This window comes from Callithrix jacchus, chromosome 6 (assembly GCF_049354715.1).
Source record: "Callithrix jacchus isolate 240 chromosome 6, calJac240_pri, whole genome shotgun sequence".
Taxonomy (NCBI): domain Eukaryota; kingdom Metazoa; phylum Chordata; class Mammalia; order Primates; family Cebidae; genus Callithrix; species Callithrix jacchus.
In genome coordinates, this window is record NC_133507.1 from 1,805,325 (window position 1) to 1,824,361 (window position 19,037).

The following is a 19,037-nucleotide window of genomic DNA, read 5'->3' on the forward strand; positions in this document are numbered from 1 at the left end:
TCCTGCCTCAGCCTCCTGAGTAGCTGAGACTACAGGCGCGCACCACCATGCCCAGCTAATTTTTGTATTTTTAGTAGAGACGGGGTTTCACCTTGTTGACCAGGATGGTCTCGATCTCTTGACCTCGTGATCCACCTGCCTCAGCCTCCCAAAGTGCTGGGATTATAGGCGTGAGCCACTGCACCCAGCCAAAAAACAGATTTCTAAATCACACATCTCACAAAGCACTGGCACACTGAATATATGAAGAAAGTAAAAACCCCAGTAAAAAACTCCAGTTTTTACAGAAAGTGATGGTGCAAACCAGCTGTAGCACAACCCATGGGTGTTCTAAGCCCTAGCAGCGACGAGGGAATTAAGGAAAAAAGACACAGACACAGAAATAGAAGTCATGAGCATGGACCCAGTAGCTCTTCACAGGATGAGGGCCATGAAGACCCAGAGCTCTATGCCCCACACATACTTATTGCAACACACACATAGTTTGATCACAGCACTCGAGGTGGGGGGGTCATGGGTGAGTACACGCAACGGAATAGTTTGCGTCATCTACATTTAGTAGAGGGTATGTGGTTATTCTCAAAAACCAAACTAGTATCGTACAGTTAAACAGTAGGTAATTATTGAGGTGCAGCTGCAGGAGTGTGGGAATGGGTAAGAGCCAGCAAGTTCTGACCACATGACGTACCTCAAAGGAGAGACTCTCTCCTGAGCCCAGTCACCCATGGAACAGGAGGAAGACCAGAGAATGCCACTCTCATGTCAACCAGCCTACAGGCCTCCTGCAAGACCCTTTACAAGCCTGGGAGCAGGTCCCCTCCTCCGGGCAGGACACAGAGACCCTTTAAGAACTTGTGAGCAGGCCCCCTCCTCCAGGCCACAAGACCCTTACTGAGGGGTTCAAGCAGCAGGAGGTTGAGCAATGGACCAGGTGTTCCTGTCTTCGATGCCCAAACGTTCCAGGGCTGTGATCAGCACTTTGCAAGCTTCCTCAGCAACCCAGCATTGTTTCACAAAGCACAAGCTGCACTCTTTGTTTAGCTAATACAGTGCACGAAGTGCTATAAACTATAACACTTAAACTAAGGCTAACTTATTAAACAGAAGCAGATCAATTATTAAGGAGATATGGTGTAGGCCTGCTCACTACTATTTTGGCCTACAAGTGAAAACCCCCATGTAAGAGAGAGAGCAAATATTTGAATGGAGGCCTCGTCAAAGAAGTCATAAGGAGAGCAGATTGCCCAGGACAGACACTCAGCATCTTAGAGATGTTGGAGAATTGCTAACCAGCAGTACCTCTGCAAATCCATTAGAATGGCTAAAAACAGACAGAAACCAATGCCCAACCCAAGTTATAGTGATGACACAGAGGAACTGGGACCCTCCTAAGCTTTCCACTTGTGTTTCGCTTGTGCTGCTTGCTCCCCCCCGCCCAGGCAGCATTTTCTGGCCTTGGGCTGAGCCTGTTGGCTTGACTGCTGCTGCCAGAGCAGCAAGTTTCCCTTTTGAAATGGCCTCTGATTCCTCTAACGGAGGAACGTCAGGTGGATCTGGCCACTATCTGATAAAACACTGAGGAGGGGCTGATGGACAGACCCTTTCTTTTTCCTCACTAATTTTTTCTTTTTTCTTAACTGGATTATCTATAATTTCCTCATCCCAGTTATAGCCTCCTTCTTCCCCTGAATCTTTCTCCTCATAATCAGTTTGAAATGGCTCTAACGCTGAATGCACCATTGCCCAAACTGACCATACTAGGATTGGAATATCCTCAGCTCCTTCATTTGGCTTTTTTAAAGTGCTTTTCATTTGTCCCATTGTTACCCTGGCATTCTCCGAGCATATCTACATGCCCGTGGCGCTGATCAGGTTCGTTCTTGGGAGTTCTTAACCTGTCATTCCTCCCCTGCATGCTCAGGTGTTCCTTCACTGAAATCCTCAAGCCCTACCTTGGGCACCCGAATGTAGAAAGCCAGCCCGACACCCCATCTGTGGGTACCCGGAGTTCGGTGGTGAAAAAGGAATGAGAAAAAGACAGGTCACGGATGCATACAGTGGTACTGGGGGGACTTACACCAAGATAGCCAAAGAGGAACAGCTCTCGAGCACAGTTACCAGCAAGAGTGACACAGAAGGCGAGTGATCTCCATGTTTCCAACAGAGATACCAGGCTCATCTCAACAGGACTGGTTGAACAGTGGGTGTAGCCCAAGGAAAGCAAACCAAGGCAGGGTGGGGTGCTGCCTCACCCAGGAAGTGCAATGGGCTAGAGGGCCCTCCCTCCTACCCAACAGAGGCCATCAGGGATGCTTCCGGCCACTCCAGCGCTCTGGTTTGAATGCTGTGCTTCTCCTGTGGTCTCTACAGCCCACAGATCAGGGGATTCCCACCTGCTGATAGTCGCTGCAGGACAAATCTGGACAGCTATTTCAGCTGGCACCACAAGTGCCCAGCACAAATTTGAGCAGCCATTTTGACTGGCACCTGGAAGAGCTGCAAGACAGAGCCATCCATACCCCTGAGAGAAAGGGGGCTAAAGGCAGAGAGCCAGGTGATCTGGCTCCATGGGTCCCACCCCCACAGAGACCAGCAAACTGAATCCCACTGGCTTGGGATTTTCACAGCCAGCACAGCAGACTGAGCTAGACCCTGGACCATTGAGCTCAGTGAAGGGAGGGGCGTCCACCATTACCAAGGCAGCTCTAACCTTACTTGTGTAAACAAAAGCACAAAGAACTTGACACAGAAGCTGGGAAGTGCCTGCAGCAGCTCAGCAATGCCTCCGCAGGCAGACTGTGACTAGACTCCCTTCGTGCTGGGCAGGGCATCTCTGAAAAAAGGTAGCAGCCTGTCGGGACTTATAAATAAAACCACACCTTCCTTGCACAGAGCACAAAGGAAAAGGGGCAGTTGTGAATTCCGCTGCAGCAGACTTAAACGTCCCTGCCCAGCAGCTCTGAAGGAAGCAATGGAGCTCCCAGCACAGCACTGGAGCACTGATAAGAGACAGACTGCCTCAGACTGGCCATGTGAAGTACACATTCTCTCTTTGGATTCTACCATGAATGGGAGCTTCCTGGGGTCTTCCCAGAGGCCAAGCAGATGCCAGCATCATGCTTCCTGTACAGCCTGTGTAACTGTGAGCCAGTGCAACCTCTTTTATTCATAAATTACCCAGTGTCAGGTATATATTTATAGCAATGCATGGACTAATAGAGAAAACTGATACTTAGAAGTGGAGCATTGCTATAAAGATAACCGAAAATGCGGAAGCAGCTCTGGAACTGGGTAATGGGCAGAGGCTGGAAAAGTGTAGAGGGCACAGAAGAAGAGAGGAAGATGAGGGGAAGTCTGGAACTTTCTAAAGACTGGTTGAATGGTTGTGACCAACACACTGATAATGATATGGACAGTGAAGTCCAGTCTGATGTGGTCTCAGATGGAAATGAGAAAGTTATTGGGAAATGGAGCAAAGGTCACACTTGTGACATCATAGCAAAGAACATGGCTGAATTGTGTCCATGCCCCAAGGATTCATGGAAGGACAAACAAGAGTGATGACCTAGGGTATCTGTCAGAAGAAACTGTTAAGCAAAAAAGTGTTCAAGAAGCGTCATGGATGGGTTTTGGGGGGTTTTCTGTTTGTTTGTTTGTTTTTTCGAGAAAGAGTCTTGCTCTGTAACCCGGGATGGAGTGCAGTGGCACCATCTCAGCTCACTGCAACCTCCACTTCCTGGGTTCAAGCGATTCTCCCACCACAGCCTCCTGAGTAGCTGGGACTGCAAGTGCACACCACCATGCCTGGCTAATTCTTGTATTTTCAGTAGTGACGAGTTTTCACTATGTTGGCCAGGCTGGCCTTGAACTCCTGGCCTCAAGTGATCTGCTCACCGAAGTGCTGGGATTACAGGAATTTGGCAGTAAAATAATAACTTAAAGGTAGAATTTATAATTAAAAGGGAAATAAACCATTAAAATTTGGAAAAATATCCAGCTTTACTATGTGGTAGAGAAATAAAGAGCATTTTTGGACAAGGAATTCAAAGGGGCAGTGGGGCAATCTCTTGCTAGGAGCCAGGTGCTAACAGTCAGGACAATGATGCAAAGCCCTAGAGGCACTTTAGAAATTTTCAAGGACAACCCTTTCATCACAGGCCCCGAGGTCTAAGAGGGCAGTATGTTTTTGGGTGCCACGCCCCAGGTGCCGCAGCCTTGTGCCACCTTGGAATGCTGTTCCCATATTCAAGCCACTCTGGCGCTAGCCACAGCTCAAATAGCCTCAAGTACAGCTTAGGCTGCTGCTCCGAAGGGTGAAAGTGGCAAGCCCTGGCAGTTTCCACATGTGTTAAGTCCCCAAAGTTCAAGAATGGTGGAGGCTTGGAAGCTTCCATTTAGGTGTTGGAGGATGTACCAGAAATCCAGGGTGCCCGAGCAGAAGGCTGCTGTGGGGAAAGAGCCCCCAAAGAGAAACTCTACTTAGGCAATTCTGAGTGGAATAGTGGGGTTGGGCCCCCCCAAAAAAAGAGCCTGTTAGGGCAATGCCTTAACGGAGCTGTGGGAACAGGGCTGCCACCTTCCCGACCCAAGAACAGTTAACACCACCAGCAGCGTGCACCCTGAGACTAGAAAATGCACCATTATGCCCAGGAGACAGTCCATGGACCCAAATATTAATTTGGAGCTTAAAGGTTTAATATCTTTGCCAATCGGTTTCAGTCTTTCATGGCCAATTTCAGGTTTGCAATAACCCTTTCTTTTGGCCAATTTCTCCCTTTTGAAATAAGAACTGTTATCCAGCATCTGTCTTACCATTCTATCTTAAAAGCAAATAACTTGTTTTTAGTTGTACAGCTTACAGGTGTAAAAACTTTGCCTTGAGTCTTAAATGAGACTTTGGACTTTAAACTTATGAATTGATGATGGGAACAAAACTTTGGGGGGACTATTAGGAAAGGGTGATTTTATTTTTCAAGTTGAGAAGTACCCACGATTTGGCGGGCCTGAGATGAAATGATAAAGTTTGGATGTTTGTTCCCTCCAAATGTCATGTCAAAATTTGTAACCAATGTGGAGATGGTGCCTAATAGGAAGTATTTGTGTCATGAGGACAAACCCCTTATGAATGGGTGATGCCATCCTCTCTGTAATGACTGAATTTTTAGACTTAATTCCTATGAGAACTGAATGTTTAAAAGGGTCTGACACTCCCCTCCTTGCACTCTTGCTTCTGCTGTCTCACGTGATTCTGCACATGGCACGCCTTCACCTTCTACCACCACTTCCTCCTGGTGAAAAGTCTCTACTATAAAACACTAATGGAAGAAATTGAGAGAGAAAATGGAAAATTGGCCGATATTCACAGATTGGAAGAATTAATATTGTTAAAATTACCATATTTCCCAAAGCAATCTACAGATTCAGTACAATGTCTATCAAATTACCAATTTCATTTTTCACAGAACTAGAAAAACAATCCTAAAATGCATATGAAACCAAAAAAAAGCCTGAATAGCCAAAGCAATCCTAAGGGAAAAAAAAAGTGGAAGGCATCACATTACCTGACTTCAAACTATACTATAAGGCCACAAAGAAAAGTAAAAAAAAAACAGCATGGTACTAATACCAAAATAGATACATAGATCAGTGGAAAAGAATAAGAAATCCAGAAATAAAGCCACACACCTACAACCAGCTGGTCTTCAACAAAATTCACAAGAACAAACACTAGGCAAAACACACCCATTTATTTTATTCAGTAAATGGTGCTGGGGAAAATTGGAAAATGCAGAATGAAACTGGATTCCTACCACCAGCCATATACAAGGCTAATTCAAGATGAATTAAAGATTTAAATGTAAGGCCTAAAACAATAAAAATTCTAAAAGGAAACCCAGGAAAAACTCCTTTGGGCGTTTACCTAGGTAAAGATTTTATGACTAAGACCTTGAAAGCAGATACAACAAAAATTAGATAAATGGGGCTTAATTAAACTGAAAACCTTCTGCACAGCAAAAGAAATAATCAACAGAGCAAATAGACAAACCACAGATTGGGAGAAAATATTTACAAACTATGCACCTGACAAAGGACTAATATTCAGAATCTACAAGAAACTCAACAAGAAAAAATAATCCCATTTAAAAGCTGGCAAAAAACATGAACAGAAATTTTTCAAAAGGAGGCATACAAACTGCCAACAAACATGAAAAAGTGCTCAACATCACTAATCATCAGAGAAACGCAAATGAAAACTACAAGGAGATACCACCTTACGCCAGTCAGGATGGCTACTATTAAAAAAAGACGTTAGTGAAGATGTAGAAGAAAGGGAATGCTCAGAGACTGTTGATGGAAATATAAATTAGTACACCTCTATGGAAAATGTTATGTAGATTTCTCAAAGAGCTAAAAATAGAACCACCATTAGATAGAGCAATCCAGTACTCGGTATCTCCCCAAAGGAAAACAAATCATTATACGAAAGACACCTGCACTAGTATGTTTATCATATCACTTTTCACAACAGAAAAGTCATGAAATCAACCTAAGTGTCCATCATGAATGACTGGATACAGAAAATGTGGGCTATGGAATACTACTCAACCATTAAAAATAAATAATGCCTTTCCCAGCAACACAGATGGAACTTGAGCCTATTATCCTAAGTGAAATAATTCAGAAGCAGAAAGTCAAATGCCACATATTCTTACTTATAAGTTGGAGTTGAACAATGGGTACATATGGACATAGAGAGTGGAATAATAGACACTGCAGACTCTAAAAGGTGGGAGGGTGGGAGTGTAGTGAGGGGTGAAAAATTACCTATTAGGTACAATGTACACTGTTCAAGTGGTGGATACACAAAAAGCCCAAACTTCACTACGATGCAATATATCCATAGAACAAAACTGCACTTGTACCCACTAAATATACAAAAAATGAGTAATAAATATGGCCAGGCACTGTGGCTCATGCCTGTAATCTCAGCACTTTGAAAGGCTGAGGCAGGCAGATCACTTGAGGTCAGGATTTCTAGACCAGTCTGGCCAACATGGAAAAACCCTGTCTCTACTAAAAACACAAAAATTAGCCAGGCATGGTGGCTCATACCCGTAATTCCAGCTACTTGGGAGGCTGAGGCAGGAGAATCACTTGAACTCAGGAGGCAGAGGCTGCAGTGAGCCAAGATTGTGCCACTGCACTCCAGCCTGTGTGACAGAGTGAGACTCCATCTCAAATACATACATACATACATACTACAAAGCTATAGTAACCAAAACAACATAGTGTTGGCATTAAAAGACTCGTACACCAGTGGCACAGGATAAAGAACCCAGAAATAAATCAATGCATTTATAGTTACCCATTTTCTACAAAGGTACCAAGAACATACTTTGGGAAAGGACAATCTGTTCAATAAATAGTGCTGGGGAAATTGAATATTCATATGTAGAAGAATGAAACTAGACCCCTATCTTCACCATATACAAAAAAAAAACACAAGATAGGTTAAAGGCTTAAATGTAAGACCTGAAACTGTATTGAAACTGCTGAAAGAAAGCACTGTGAAAATGCTTGAGGACATTGGTCTGGGCAAAGATGTCTTGAGCAAGATTTCAAAAGCAGAGGCACTGGCACCATAAAAACCCTAGAAGAAAATCTAGGCAAAACCATCCAGGACATAGAAGTAGGCAAGGACTTCATGAACAAAACACCAAAAGCATTGGCAACAAAAGCCAAAATAGACAAATGGGACCTAATGAAACTCCACAGCTTCTGCATGGCAAAAGAAACAGTCATTAGAGTGAATCAGCAACCAACAGAATGGGAAAAAATTTTTGCAGTTTACCCATCTGACAAAGGGCTAATATCCAGAATCTACAAAGAACTCAAACAGATTTACAAGAAAAAACAAACAACCCATCCAAAAATCGGCAAAGGATATGAACAGACACTTTACAAGAGAAGACATACATGAGACCAACAAACATATGAAAAAATGCTCATCATCACTGGTCATCAGAGAGATGGAAATCAAAACCACATTGAGATACCATCTCAACGCCAGTTAGAATGGCGATCATTAAAAAATCTGGAGACAACAGATGCTGGAGAGGATGTGGAGAAATAGGAACACTTTTACACTGCTGGTGGGTGTGTAAATTAGTTCAACCATTGTGGAATACAGTGTGGCGATTCCTCAAGGACCTAGAAGTAGAAATTCCATTTGACCCAGCAATCCCATTACTGGGTATATATCCAAAGGACTATAAATCGTTCTACTGTAAGGACACATGCACACGAATGTTCATTGCAGCACTGTTTACAATAACAAAGACCTGGAACCAACCCAAATGCCCATCGATGACAGACTGGATTGGGAAAATGTGGCACATATACACCATGGAATATTATGCAGCAATCAAAGATGATGAGTTCGTGTCATTTGTAGGGACATGGATGAATCTGGAGAACACCATTCTCAGCAAACTGACACAAGAACAGAAAATGAACTACCACATATTCTCACTCATAGGTGGGTGATGAACAATGAGGACACATGGACACAGGGAGGGGAGCACTACACACTGGGGTCTATTGGAGGGAATAGGGGAGGGACAGCGGGGGGAGAGCTGGGGAGGGATAGCATGGGGAGAAATGCCAAATGTGGGTGAGGGGGCAGAAGGCAGCAAAACACACTGCCATGTGTGTACCTATGTAACTATCTTACATGTTCTGCACATGTACCCCAAAACCTAAAACGCAATAAAAAATAAAAAATTAAATATAAAAAAAAGCAGAGGCAACCAAAACAAAAATTGCCAAATGGGAAAACATCAAGCTAAAAACTTCTGCACAGCGAAGCAAACAATCAGCAGAGATAAAAAAACAACACACAGAATAATGGGGAAAAAATGTTTGCAAATTATTCATCTGACTGTATTAATCACGGGAATATATAAAGAACTCAAACAATAACAAAAAACAAATAATCTGATTTAATAATAGGCAAAAGATTTGAACAGACACATCTCAAAAGAAGACATACAAATGACCAACGGGTATATTTTAAAATGCTCAACATCCCTAATCATCAAAGAAATGCAAATCAAAACCACAATGAGATGTTCTATCAGCCTTGTTAGAATAGCTATTATTAAAAACACAGAAAATAACAAATGCTGATGAGAAGGCAGAGAAGCGAACATTTGTGCGCTCTTGGTGGGAATGTAAATCAGTACAGCCACTGTGAAAAACAGGATGAAGATTCTGTACATAGAGCTACCATATGATTCAGCAATCCCACTACTGGGCACATAGCCGAGAGAAGGGTAATCAGTGTAGAAGAGATATCTGCATTCCCATGGTTGTACAGCATTTTTCAAAATAGCCAAGATATGGAATCAACCTTAGTGTCCGTCAGTGGATGAACGGATTTTAAAGAGTGATAGACATACACAATGAAGTATTATTCAGCCAAATAAAAGACTAAAATCTTGTCATTTGCAGCAACTTGGGTGGAACTGGAGGATATTATATTAAGTGAAATAAGCCAGGCACAGAAAGACATATACTGCATGTTCTCACTCACATGTGGGATCTTTAAAGAAAAAAAAAAAAAAAAGATCTCACAGGTGTAGCAAATAGAAGGACATTGACCAGAGGCGGTGAGGGGCAGTGCAGAGAGGGGCTATGAAGGAGGTTGGTTAATGGGTACAAAGATAAAATTCTATGTAAGAATAAGACTACTGTTGAGGGGTCCAAAGTGGCTCCGGCCGGATGTCCTGGTGCTTGCGATGGCAAGGTCATGAATTCAAGGCCCACACTAATTGGCAAAAAAAAAAAAAAAGTCTACTATTGAGTAGCCCAACTAGGCAACCGTGGCTGACAATAATTTATTATTGGATATTTCAAAGGAGCTGGTAGAAAAGACATAGAATGTTCCCAACACAAAGAAATGACAAATGTTCCCAGTGATGAACATCCTAGTTGCCCAGATTTGATTATTATACATTGGATGCTTACATCAAAATACCGCATGTAATCCAAAAATATGTACAATTATTATGTATCCATAAAAATGTTTACATAAATACATGTTCTCACTGCACACAAAAGCAATATGTGAGGTGATGGGTGATATGTTAATTGCCTTGCTATAATCATTCCGTACTGTACACGTATATCAAAACACCACACTTCACCCCGTAAAAACATACAATCATTATTTGTCAATAAAAATAAAAACAAAAAATATATATAATTAATATAATAGCAGATGTGCATAGAACACCTGGGTGTGCACGGAGTCATGTGAGCATGATGTGGAATAGGTGAGCAAGGCGTGCATATGCTGTGGGACTGAGTAACCCGGAGTATGTGTGCAAGGTGCAGAAGTGCAGAGAACAGCCTCTCTGTGCAACAGTTGTCCCCACTGGTGGCAGGGCCATATGGGGACAGTGATCTCAGGGCTAGGGAGAGACTTGAGGACGGCGCCCTTGTCCAGCCTGGTCATCACGTGTGCCTGCTTAAAACATTTCTATCACCTCCCCACCAGGGTGGGGCCTTCCTGGGTATACCTGACCAACTGAATGCCTTCCCTTGTGGGACTCAGTTATCAAAGCACCTCCTAAAGTGTTTTCTAGGCACACTCCAAAGGACAGCACCTGCCTGGGCCTGATCATGGATGAGTATCTTGACAATTTTTAAAAGCCCATCTTCCAAAGCCCAGCCAAGCAGGGCCCTTCTTTCAGGAAAATACTTTGACATTTTCTGGGAGGCATATGCAGGGACCAGCCCCTCAAGAAACCTCAGTGGGCCTGGAAATCTCCCAGCGCATGAAGAGTTGCTCCAGCTGCCGTCAACCTTGGCAGGTGAGTTGGAAAGGTTTTCTGAAGACATGTTAAACAGCAAGGGCAGCATGGGCCCACTTGGGCCCCCTGGCTAGGTTCGCTTCCCCTGCAGTGGGAGACTTAGAAAACCCTTGGAGGTACATCATGCAACAGAGCCCCAGGGCCCTCCATGGAACTGTCGGCCAGAGAGACAGAAACATCTTTAAGATACATATCCATCTGTGCCCCATGAGGACCTGTGGCAAGATTGAGGGGCCCTCCTCTGGCCTGTTCAAATTGTGCTGGTCCTGACCCCTGGACACTTATAGATTTGTTGGTCTAGTTTACCAAGTACTGGGACTCTGCGTGATGGAGGCCAGATGCCTTCCCCTGGGATCCTCTAGTCAGCCCACTGCTCCCACTCCAGGGGCCTACTTGGAAATGTTTCAGGGAGATTCATGCCCTGACCAGACCCACAAGGCTGGGTCTTTCAGTGGCATGGGCCAGTCCTGCCACTGAAAGGGACCAGGTTCTATGCAGCAATGTAACTAGTCTTGGCATCCCCAGGGCCTTCCTGTTCATGCCAAGATGTCCCCATCTCCAGAGAGAAATAGAAATCATCACGGAGAGGCATTGACCAAATAGATCAAGCCTGGAGCCTGCACCCTGAGGGGCCTTCTCAGTCTAGCTAGTCCCCACCAACACAGGGGTAGGCACCACAGCCCAGAGCTGGACTTTGAAACATTTTCTAGACCAGTGGCAAGTACACTGACACCCCCCACAGGAATCTCTGGCCACCCATTCCAGAGACATAGAAAAATATTTTAGGAGCATCTGGTGACTGAGCCATGCCTGGGACACGGCCAGGGTGGTGTCTTCACTGGGTCTCCCTCTTCATTCCCAGACAGTCTTTGTTTCCAGAGGGGGACTTAGATAATATTTCAAGAGGCTCATCCAGTGACCAGACCTCACATAGGACTGTGTTTGGACCTGGGGCACCATCTCACGGCATCCTGCTCAGTGCTACCCACAGAACAGAAATATTTTCCACAGGTAAATCAGATGGCCAGGACCTACCCCTGACCCTTCTCGGGCCAAGGGACTTCCACAGTGCTCCTGGGCCATCCTAGACCGGTCTCTGCCATCAAAGAGAGCCTAGGAAACTGTTGGGCATTGCCTCAGATGACTTGCCTCTATGCAGGACCAGATAAGGCTGGGGTGTAGTATCAGGGTGGACCTGGCTTGCCTGCAGTGCCCCCTTTTCAGGTGCAGGACATGAAAATATTTGGGGCCTTGCATGGGATGACCAAGCCCATGCAGAACCGACCACCACTTGGTTCTCACTGGCTCTCCATCATAGGAGTGGGACCTAGAAAGTTAGCTCTGGGGGTGCCTCCTAGGACCACTTCCCATGTGAGGTCATGGCTGCCTCATAAGCACACTCTTCAGGCCTTTTGCTGGCTCAGACTAGTGTCCATCTTCAAGGCACATCTGGCAGCCACAGCCAGGCCTGAGACATGTTGCTGGAGTCTTTATGTCTGTCATGGGCTGGTCCCTGCCTGAAAGAGTGTCTGAAGCAAGGGCCATGGCTAGGCCTGGGACTCTCCCTTGGTGGCCTCACTGGCTTGGGCCCCGCTCCTCCTCAGGAGAACTAAGAAACATTTTCTTGAGACGCTGCTGATGACCAGGCCCACACAGGTCCAGGGCCTGACCCTTCAGGCCCTGTGCTTTCCAGGCCTTCCTGACAGGCCCATGGCAATCTTCCTAACATGGTTTGGATTTGTGTCCCTACCCAAATCTCATGTTGAATTGCAATTCTCAGTTTTGGAGGTGGGGCCTGGTGGAAGGTAATTCAATCATGGGGGTGGTTTCTGATGATTTAGCACCATCCCTTTATTGCTGTCTTGTGATAGAAGATCCGCTTGTTTAAAAGTATGCATCACTTTCTCCTCTCTCTCTTCCTCTTGCTCCCACCATGTGAGACAGCTTGCTTCCCCTTTGCCTTTCCACCACAATTGTAAGTTTCCTGAGGCCTCCACAGAAGCAGATGCCTGTACAGCCTGCATAGCTGTGAGCCAAATAAACCTCTTTTCTTCATACATTACCCATTCTCTGGAATGTCTTTGCAGCAGTGTGAGAAACAGATGAATACAGTCCCTTCCCTTTGAGGAGAACTTGGAAGCATTTGTGGGAGGCACACGGATGACCAGGGGCCTTGCAAGACCACAGCTTTGTCCTTTCCTCTGACTCGCAGTCTGCCTTCAGAGTGTAAACAGGAGCACTGGGATAGGTGTTTGCAAAGCCAGGGCCTTACGTGGAACTGTGCCAGGACCCAGGGCCTGCTCCCCAGGCCTCCCAGTCACTGGAGGGAAAATGAGAAGTGTTTCGGGGAGGCATCTTTCTGCTTTCAGCGTGAAGTACTCACTGGGGTCACAGCACATGCAGCCTCAGTACCACTTGGAGGCTAGAAGTGCTATATCAGAGCCAGGGCTCAGGCCATGGCTTGCCCCAGTGCCACTGACCTTTTCTCTGACATTTCCTTCTCCCTTTATCATCTCTCCAAGTACCTAAAAAAGAAACCAGAAGAACTTGAGGCCAAGGGGTATCAGAAGGGCAGATAGTCCGGGGCCTGTTTTGCAGATTGAAATTGCATTGATTAATCTGAAAAGAGTTGCTGCTTGTCATGATATTGAGTCTTCTTACCCATGGAAATGAACTCTCTATAGTTCTTCAGTACAGAACTGTATAGGAAAAGATGAAGCAGATTGGAAGGCAAGCTCAGAAACAGTCCTGAATCCTACTGCTCTGGAGTTGGAAAGTTATCCGATAGGCCAGTGGTTTCTAATTGGGGGTGAATTTGCACCTTCCCTCTGGCACTCCGAGAAGACATCTGGCAATGTTTGAAGACATTTCGGCTGTCACAACTGGAGATAGAGAGAGTTGCTATTGGAATCTCCTGGGTAGAGGCCAAGGAAGCTGCTAAATGTCCCATGGTGCACGAGACAGCCCTCCACAACCAGATTGTCCAGCCCAAATGTTGTTAATACTGAGGTCAAGACATGGGCAGTGGCTGGGGAGGCATGTTGTCAGCTTTGACTGTGTGGAGGTGGATGACCTGGTGTGTTAAGGGACTGGAGTCAGAGGCAATAGTTGGGAGGCCTCCCAGGAGTCTGGAGTCTGAACTAAGGTAAGGCAATGAGGAGGAGAGAGTACACCTCAGAGAAGATTCAGGAATCAAGGTATTCCTTATCCCTGAAAGGAAAGAGTGAGGGAGATGGGCAGGAGGAGAAATTCACTACAACCACTGAGTTTCTGGCTGGGTGATGTAGGATATGCAGTATATACCTCAAGATGGAAAACTGGGGAAGAGAGGCTGACAGGGAAACGAGAATAATTTAGCTGAGTGTTTGGGCCTTCCCGATAGATATTAATTTATTCTTTCATTAATTATTTATTGAGTCTCAGTTATGATCCTGGTATCATAAGTGGCAGTGGCATCAGCTGGAAGACTCTTACGGAGCTAATGGGTGAAACAGACAATAAGCAAACACATATATATGCATATATACGCTCACTTTGATTCTTGGAGATGTACAGTCATCGATTAGATTATGGATTTGGTGCGTCAAGAAAAATATGAGCTGCACGTACAGGTATGGGAAACCGGCATAAAGACGAGAGCTGAAACTGGAGGCGAAAAGGCTGCCTAGGCAGAGTATGACTTCCCTTCAGTCGAATAATCTCTAATGCTGTGATTTTCTCCTCCTAAGGAGATGTGTGCAGTAGCATGCTGTCTATGTTTTAGATGTTGTCGACTATTACCACACTAATGCAAGATAATAAATCACATGAAAACCATAAAGAGGGATTTGTTATGGGTTTGGGGGAGGGTTTGCTTAACGCAATAGTTAAAATTGTCACTGAAGAGGTACAGCTTTGATGACAACAAAAACGGTGTTGCGCCTCTGGCCAGCTGAGGATTATGCAATCTTCCTAGCACCTCTGGCCAGGTGACAAATATGAAGTCCCCCCGCAGCACATCTGGCCACGTGGGGTTATGATGTCCCCCAGCACCTCTGGCCGAGGGGGTTATGATGTCCCCCAGCACCTCTGGCCGGGGGGGTTATGATGTTCCCCAGCACCTCTGGCCGGGGGGGTTATGAAGTCCTCCCATCACCTCTGGCCGGGGGGGTTATGAAGTCCTCCCATCACCTCTGGCCAGTGGGGTTATGAAGTCCCCCGCACCTCTGGACGGATGGGGTTATGAAGTCCCCCTGGCCGCCCCTGCGGAGCAGGAGGAGCAGGAGCTAACTGGGGTTGCTAGCGGGTCGGGACAGCTGCTACGCCGATGCTGGTTGTGTTGTGTGGATGGGGCACCGAGATCCGCAGAGATCATCACTGGAGGGAGAAGCTGCAGCGCCAGGAGGGTTCAGCAGCTAAGCAGGTCACGGTTCCTGGAAAGGCGGGTCCCAATACGTATGCTGACCGGGCACCTAACGGGCTGCTCTCAGGGTCACTGATCATCACCGAGGCTGACCAGAGATCCTTATATACGACACGATGACACCGGCTGAGTACAATGGAAAACGTACCGTCGCGCAACCAGGAAATGTACACTCCAGCCCCAGCCAAGGAACAGCGCCAAGCCGTAGCCGCGAGAGCGGGAGCGCGAACTGCCATGAGAACAGCTGCCAGTTCTCTAGATGCCCGGCACGAGAGCTCGAACTATCGCGAGAAAACCGCCAGCTCAGAAAGCTACTGTCGCGAGAGCCCGAACTCTCGCGGGAACAGCCGCCAAGTGGCTAGACGCGCGCTGCGGGAGCGCGGAGCATGGCGGAGCATGGCGCTGCATGGACATCCTTGGAGCCGGCTGGACGCGCAGCAGGAGCGCGACGTGCGGGAGCTCATCCGCAGTGTCGCGGGCCTCCAGGACGAGACAGACCCCAACTTCCAGCTCGCCCTAAATTTCGCCTGGTCCAACTTTAGGTGTGGGGCGCGGCGCGGGGGCGGGTTCTAGGCCCCAGCCCGGATCCCGCGCTTGGGTCCCGCGGAACCCGGGAACTGGATGCGCCGGGGCGGAGCGGGGACGGAGGCGGACGCGGCCTCGTGGAGCCCTCTCAGGCCCTGCCGCCGCCAGCTCCACGCCGGCCAGGCTCTCCTGATAGTCACGGGGGAAGCGTGGAACTGGGTTCTTGCAGGGCGGGACGCGCGCCTGCAACCCCAGCGCTGTGGGAGGCCCAGGCGGAACTCGAGGCCAGACTGGGCAACGTAGCAACTCCATCTCTATATAGTTTTTTCTTTTTAAGTAAAGAGATTGTATTCTCACTGATTTCTGTTCTCTCGTCAGCCAGTACAAGCTCCCTCTCACTCTGCTTTCCTTTTTCAAAAACGCGTGTTAGGACACTGATGTAACCTGTCATTACTGTCTCCTCTGCTTGCACTCCAGCTAGAATGCTGCATCCCTGCACAGCTCCTGGCACGTAGCACGCTAAGTCACCTAATACCATTGCTAATGCAGTTTCTCTTGTAACTAATTTCTTGTTTGGTTGGTTGGTTTTTGTTATGTTTTGTTTTGTTTTTGTAGCCCAGGCTGGAGTGCAGTGGCGTGATCACTGCTCACTGCAACCTCGGCCTCCCGGGTTCAAGCGATTCTCCTGCCTCAGCCTCCCCAAGGTGCATGCCACCACCCTACGCTATTTTTTTTTTTTTTTTTTTAGACACGGGATTTCACCATGTTAGCCAGGATTGTCTCAATCTCCTGACTTCGTGATCTGCCCCCCCACCCCTTGGCCTCCCAAAGTGCTGGGATAGCAAGCGTGAGCACCAAGCCCGGCCTCTTGTAACTAATTTTTAGAGACTTACAGAGTTTAGATATTTAGATGGATTGAGATCTCCTGTTTTTCTTTATGGGAGATGTAAATTAAACAATACTTTAGTTCGTTACTCATAATGAAATTATTACTGAAAGAATGTTCATGTCGTACCTGTTTAATTTCAGTAAAAATCTTCTTGAATAATGATTAGGTTTTCAAAACCTGTGATCTTAGTTACCTTAACGATCACAGCCGGTAAAGTATCTAGTTAGTTGGTTCGTAGTAGGAATACAGGGCTTTCAGATTCTTTTAAAGCATGCCAAGTTTCCGAAGTAATAACTGAATTCTTAACTGTAACTTATAAAAATAAACAGTGTGCGAAATAGGTTATACAATACAGAAATGTAAATGCTGAATCCCAAGTTATTTTTCTATTAATATACGTAAATGACAGCAGCAGATGTTCATCATTTTAGAGCTGGAAGAGACCTTAGAGGTTAGTATTTACTTTCACAGATTTCAGGAAAGAAATCATAGGTAAAGTGGTGTTCCATTTAGCCATTTATTGGAATAGAATCAGATGTTGTTTTCAGTAGTGAAATTGTATTTCTTTTGAGTACAGATTGCTGGCTGTGATACTAAAAGGCAAAACGTTTTTTGCATAGGCTATGCTGTATACATATACATTAGTTGCATAGGCTATGCTCTAATTTTATGATGCTTTAAAGCATCAGAAAAATGAATAGTACATGTTTACATTTTTTTAAATTGTGGCCATTTGGAATTCTAGGCCCTAGAAATTCAAAGATGAGTAAGATATAGCCTCCGTCTTTAAGAAAGAGACAAAAGTTAATCACAGTATATTATATGATAGGGACTTTTATAATTCAGAAATTTGTCAATTTGGATGAGGAAAATATTCTACTAATCTCTAACTGAAAAGTAGCATCTCCTTCCATTATGAATGAAGGCAGAAAATCCTAGTAGTATTAGACTACCTATGACTTTTATTACCAGTAGAAATCGCATACTGTTTTCGCATTATAGTAAGAGTGGTAGATGTTTGTAAATGTTGTTTACTGTTATTTTAATGGTTATTGGACCTACTGCTAAATGTTGTTATTTAATGCTTTCATAAATAACATTTCTTGCCATAAACTTACTGAAATATTTGACAACTTATCTCAGTATAATCGGATTCCTTTGTATTTCTTTTTTGGCATTTAAAAACGTTATTCAGAGAAGGGGTCCTTATGCTTCACTGGGCCTCACTATGACGTAGAAAGATTGGGAACACTTGTTGTAGAATGTGTTCTGCTGGACTTAGATACGGGGCCTTATGGGAAGATAGAGGAGCCAGAGAACAAGGTTGGGAGGCTCAGGAAGCATTTGTGTGCTGAGGAAAGGATGCTTGCATAGTCCTGGACCCGAGGCTTATTTGCCTGCCTGATGGTGAAGGTAACGGAGGACGAGGTACACTCCATTCTGAAAATGTGTAGCTGAGTACAGGGCTTATGGGCGATGCGGAGGGCCATGAAATGAATTCACTTACCTATGTGACGAGTTGGCATAAGAGCTACATTTTGTCTTTATTAGATTTCATCGTTTCTTGGATGTCAACAGCCACAAAATAGAAAAGACAATTGAAGGGTAAGTCAGTGTATATATGTATACATTCAGAAATATATGTATTTTCTTTTTTTGAGATAGAGCCTCACTCTGTCGCCAGGCTGAAGTGCAGTGGCATTCAATCTCGGCTCACTGCAACCTCCCACTCCCTGGTTCAAGGGATTCTCCTGCTTCAGCCTCCCAAGTATCTGGGATTACAGGCATACACCCCCATGCCCAGCTAATTTTTGTATTTTTAGTAGAGATGGGGTTTCACCAGGTTGACCAGGATGATCTGGATCTCCTGACCTTGTGATCCACCCACCTCGGCCTCCCAAAGTGCTGGGATTACAGGTGTGAGCCACTGCGCCCGGCCTGTATTTTCTTATAGATCTTTTTAAGATAGCTTTATAATAATTTGTTTTACATTTTAGAATTTATGAAAAATTTGTCGTTCATTCTGATCTAAGCAAAGCTGCTAGTTGGAAGAGATTAACTGAGGAGTTTCTAAATGCACCGCTTTCCAGCATAAAGGAAATAAAGGTATGCCTTCAATTATGAGATCTCCCTTGTGTATTTTACTGTTTTCTATCTGATTATTGTCAGCTTGTTTCTGTTACTGTTTAAACATTCTATTTTAGTATTATCCACTGGCTAACAGGATGTCCTAGAAAGTCACTTAAATATTGCCATAACCAGATATGCCTCAGTTTGTGATGAAAGAGCTTGTTCTTATCTAATCGTTTTTTCACCTCAGTCCTTATATGGAAAGAGCAGTCAG

General features: G+C 45.4%; 1 protein-coding gene and 1 long non-coding RNA gene across 22 annotated transcripts in view; one reads left to right on the top strand and one right to left on the bottom strand.

The window, feature by feature from the left end:
- Positions 1–9,883: 9,883 nt before the first annotated feature.
- Positions 9,884–15,555, bottom strand: LOC108592093 (uncharacterized). Its single transcript, XR_013536482.1, has 2 exons — positions 15,428–15,555; positions 9,884–13,402 (listed from the first exon to the last, which is right to left on the bottom strand). It is a non-coding gene; the product is annotated as an uncharacterized LOC108592093 (long non-coding RNA).
- An 84-nt stretch (positions 15,556–15,639) lies between these two features.
- The window catches only part of TUBGCP5 (tubulin gamma complex component 5), a 38,290-nt gene continuing 34,892 nt past the window's right edge, over positions 15,640–19,037 (top strand). For 12 of the 21 annotated variants that reach the window (XM_035303517.3, XM_035303521.3, XM_078375651.1 and 9 more), the window contains exons 1-3: positions 15,640–15,821; positions 18,245–18,298; positions 18,691–18,799. In XM_035303517.3, the coding sequence (XP_035159408.3) occupies positions 15,676–15,821; positions 18,245–18,298; positions 18,691–18,799 (309 nt within the window). In that variant the 5' untranslated portion in view covers positions 15,640–15,675. Of the gene's footprint in view, positions 17,145–18,244; positions 18,299–18,690; positions 18,800–19,037 lie in introns of all 21 variants that reach the window. The other 9 variants (XM_078375658.1, XM_078375662.1, XM_078375664.1 and 6 more) reach the window with 2 other exon arrangements.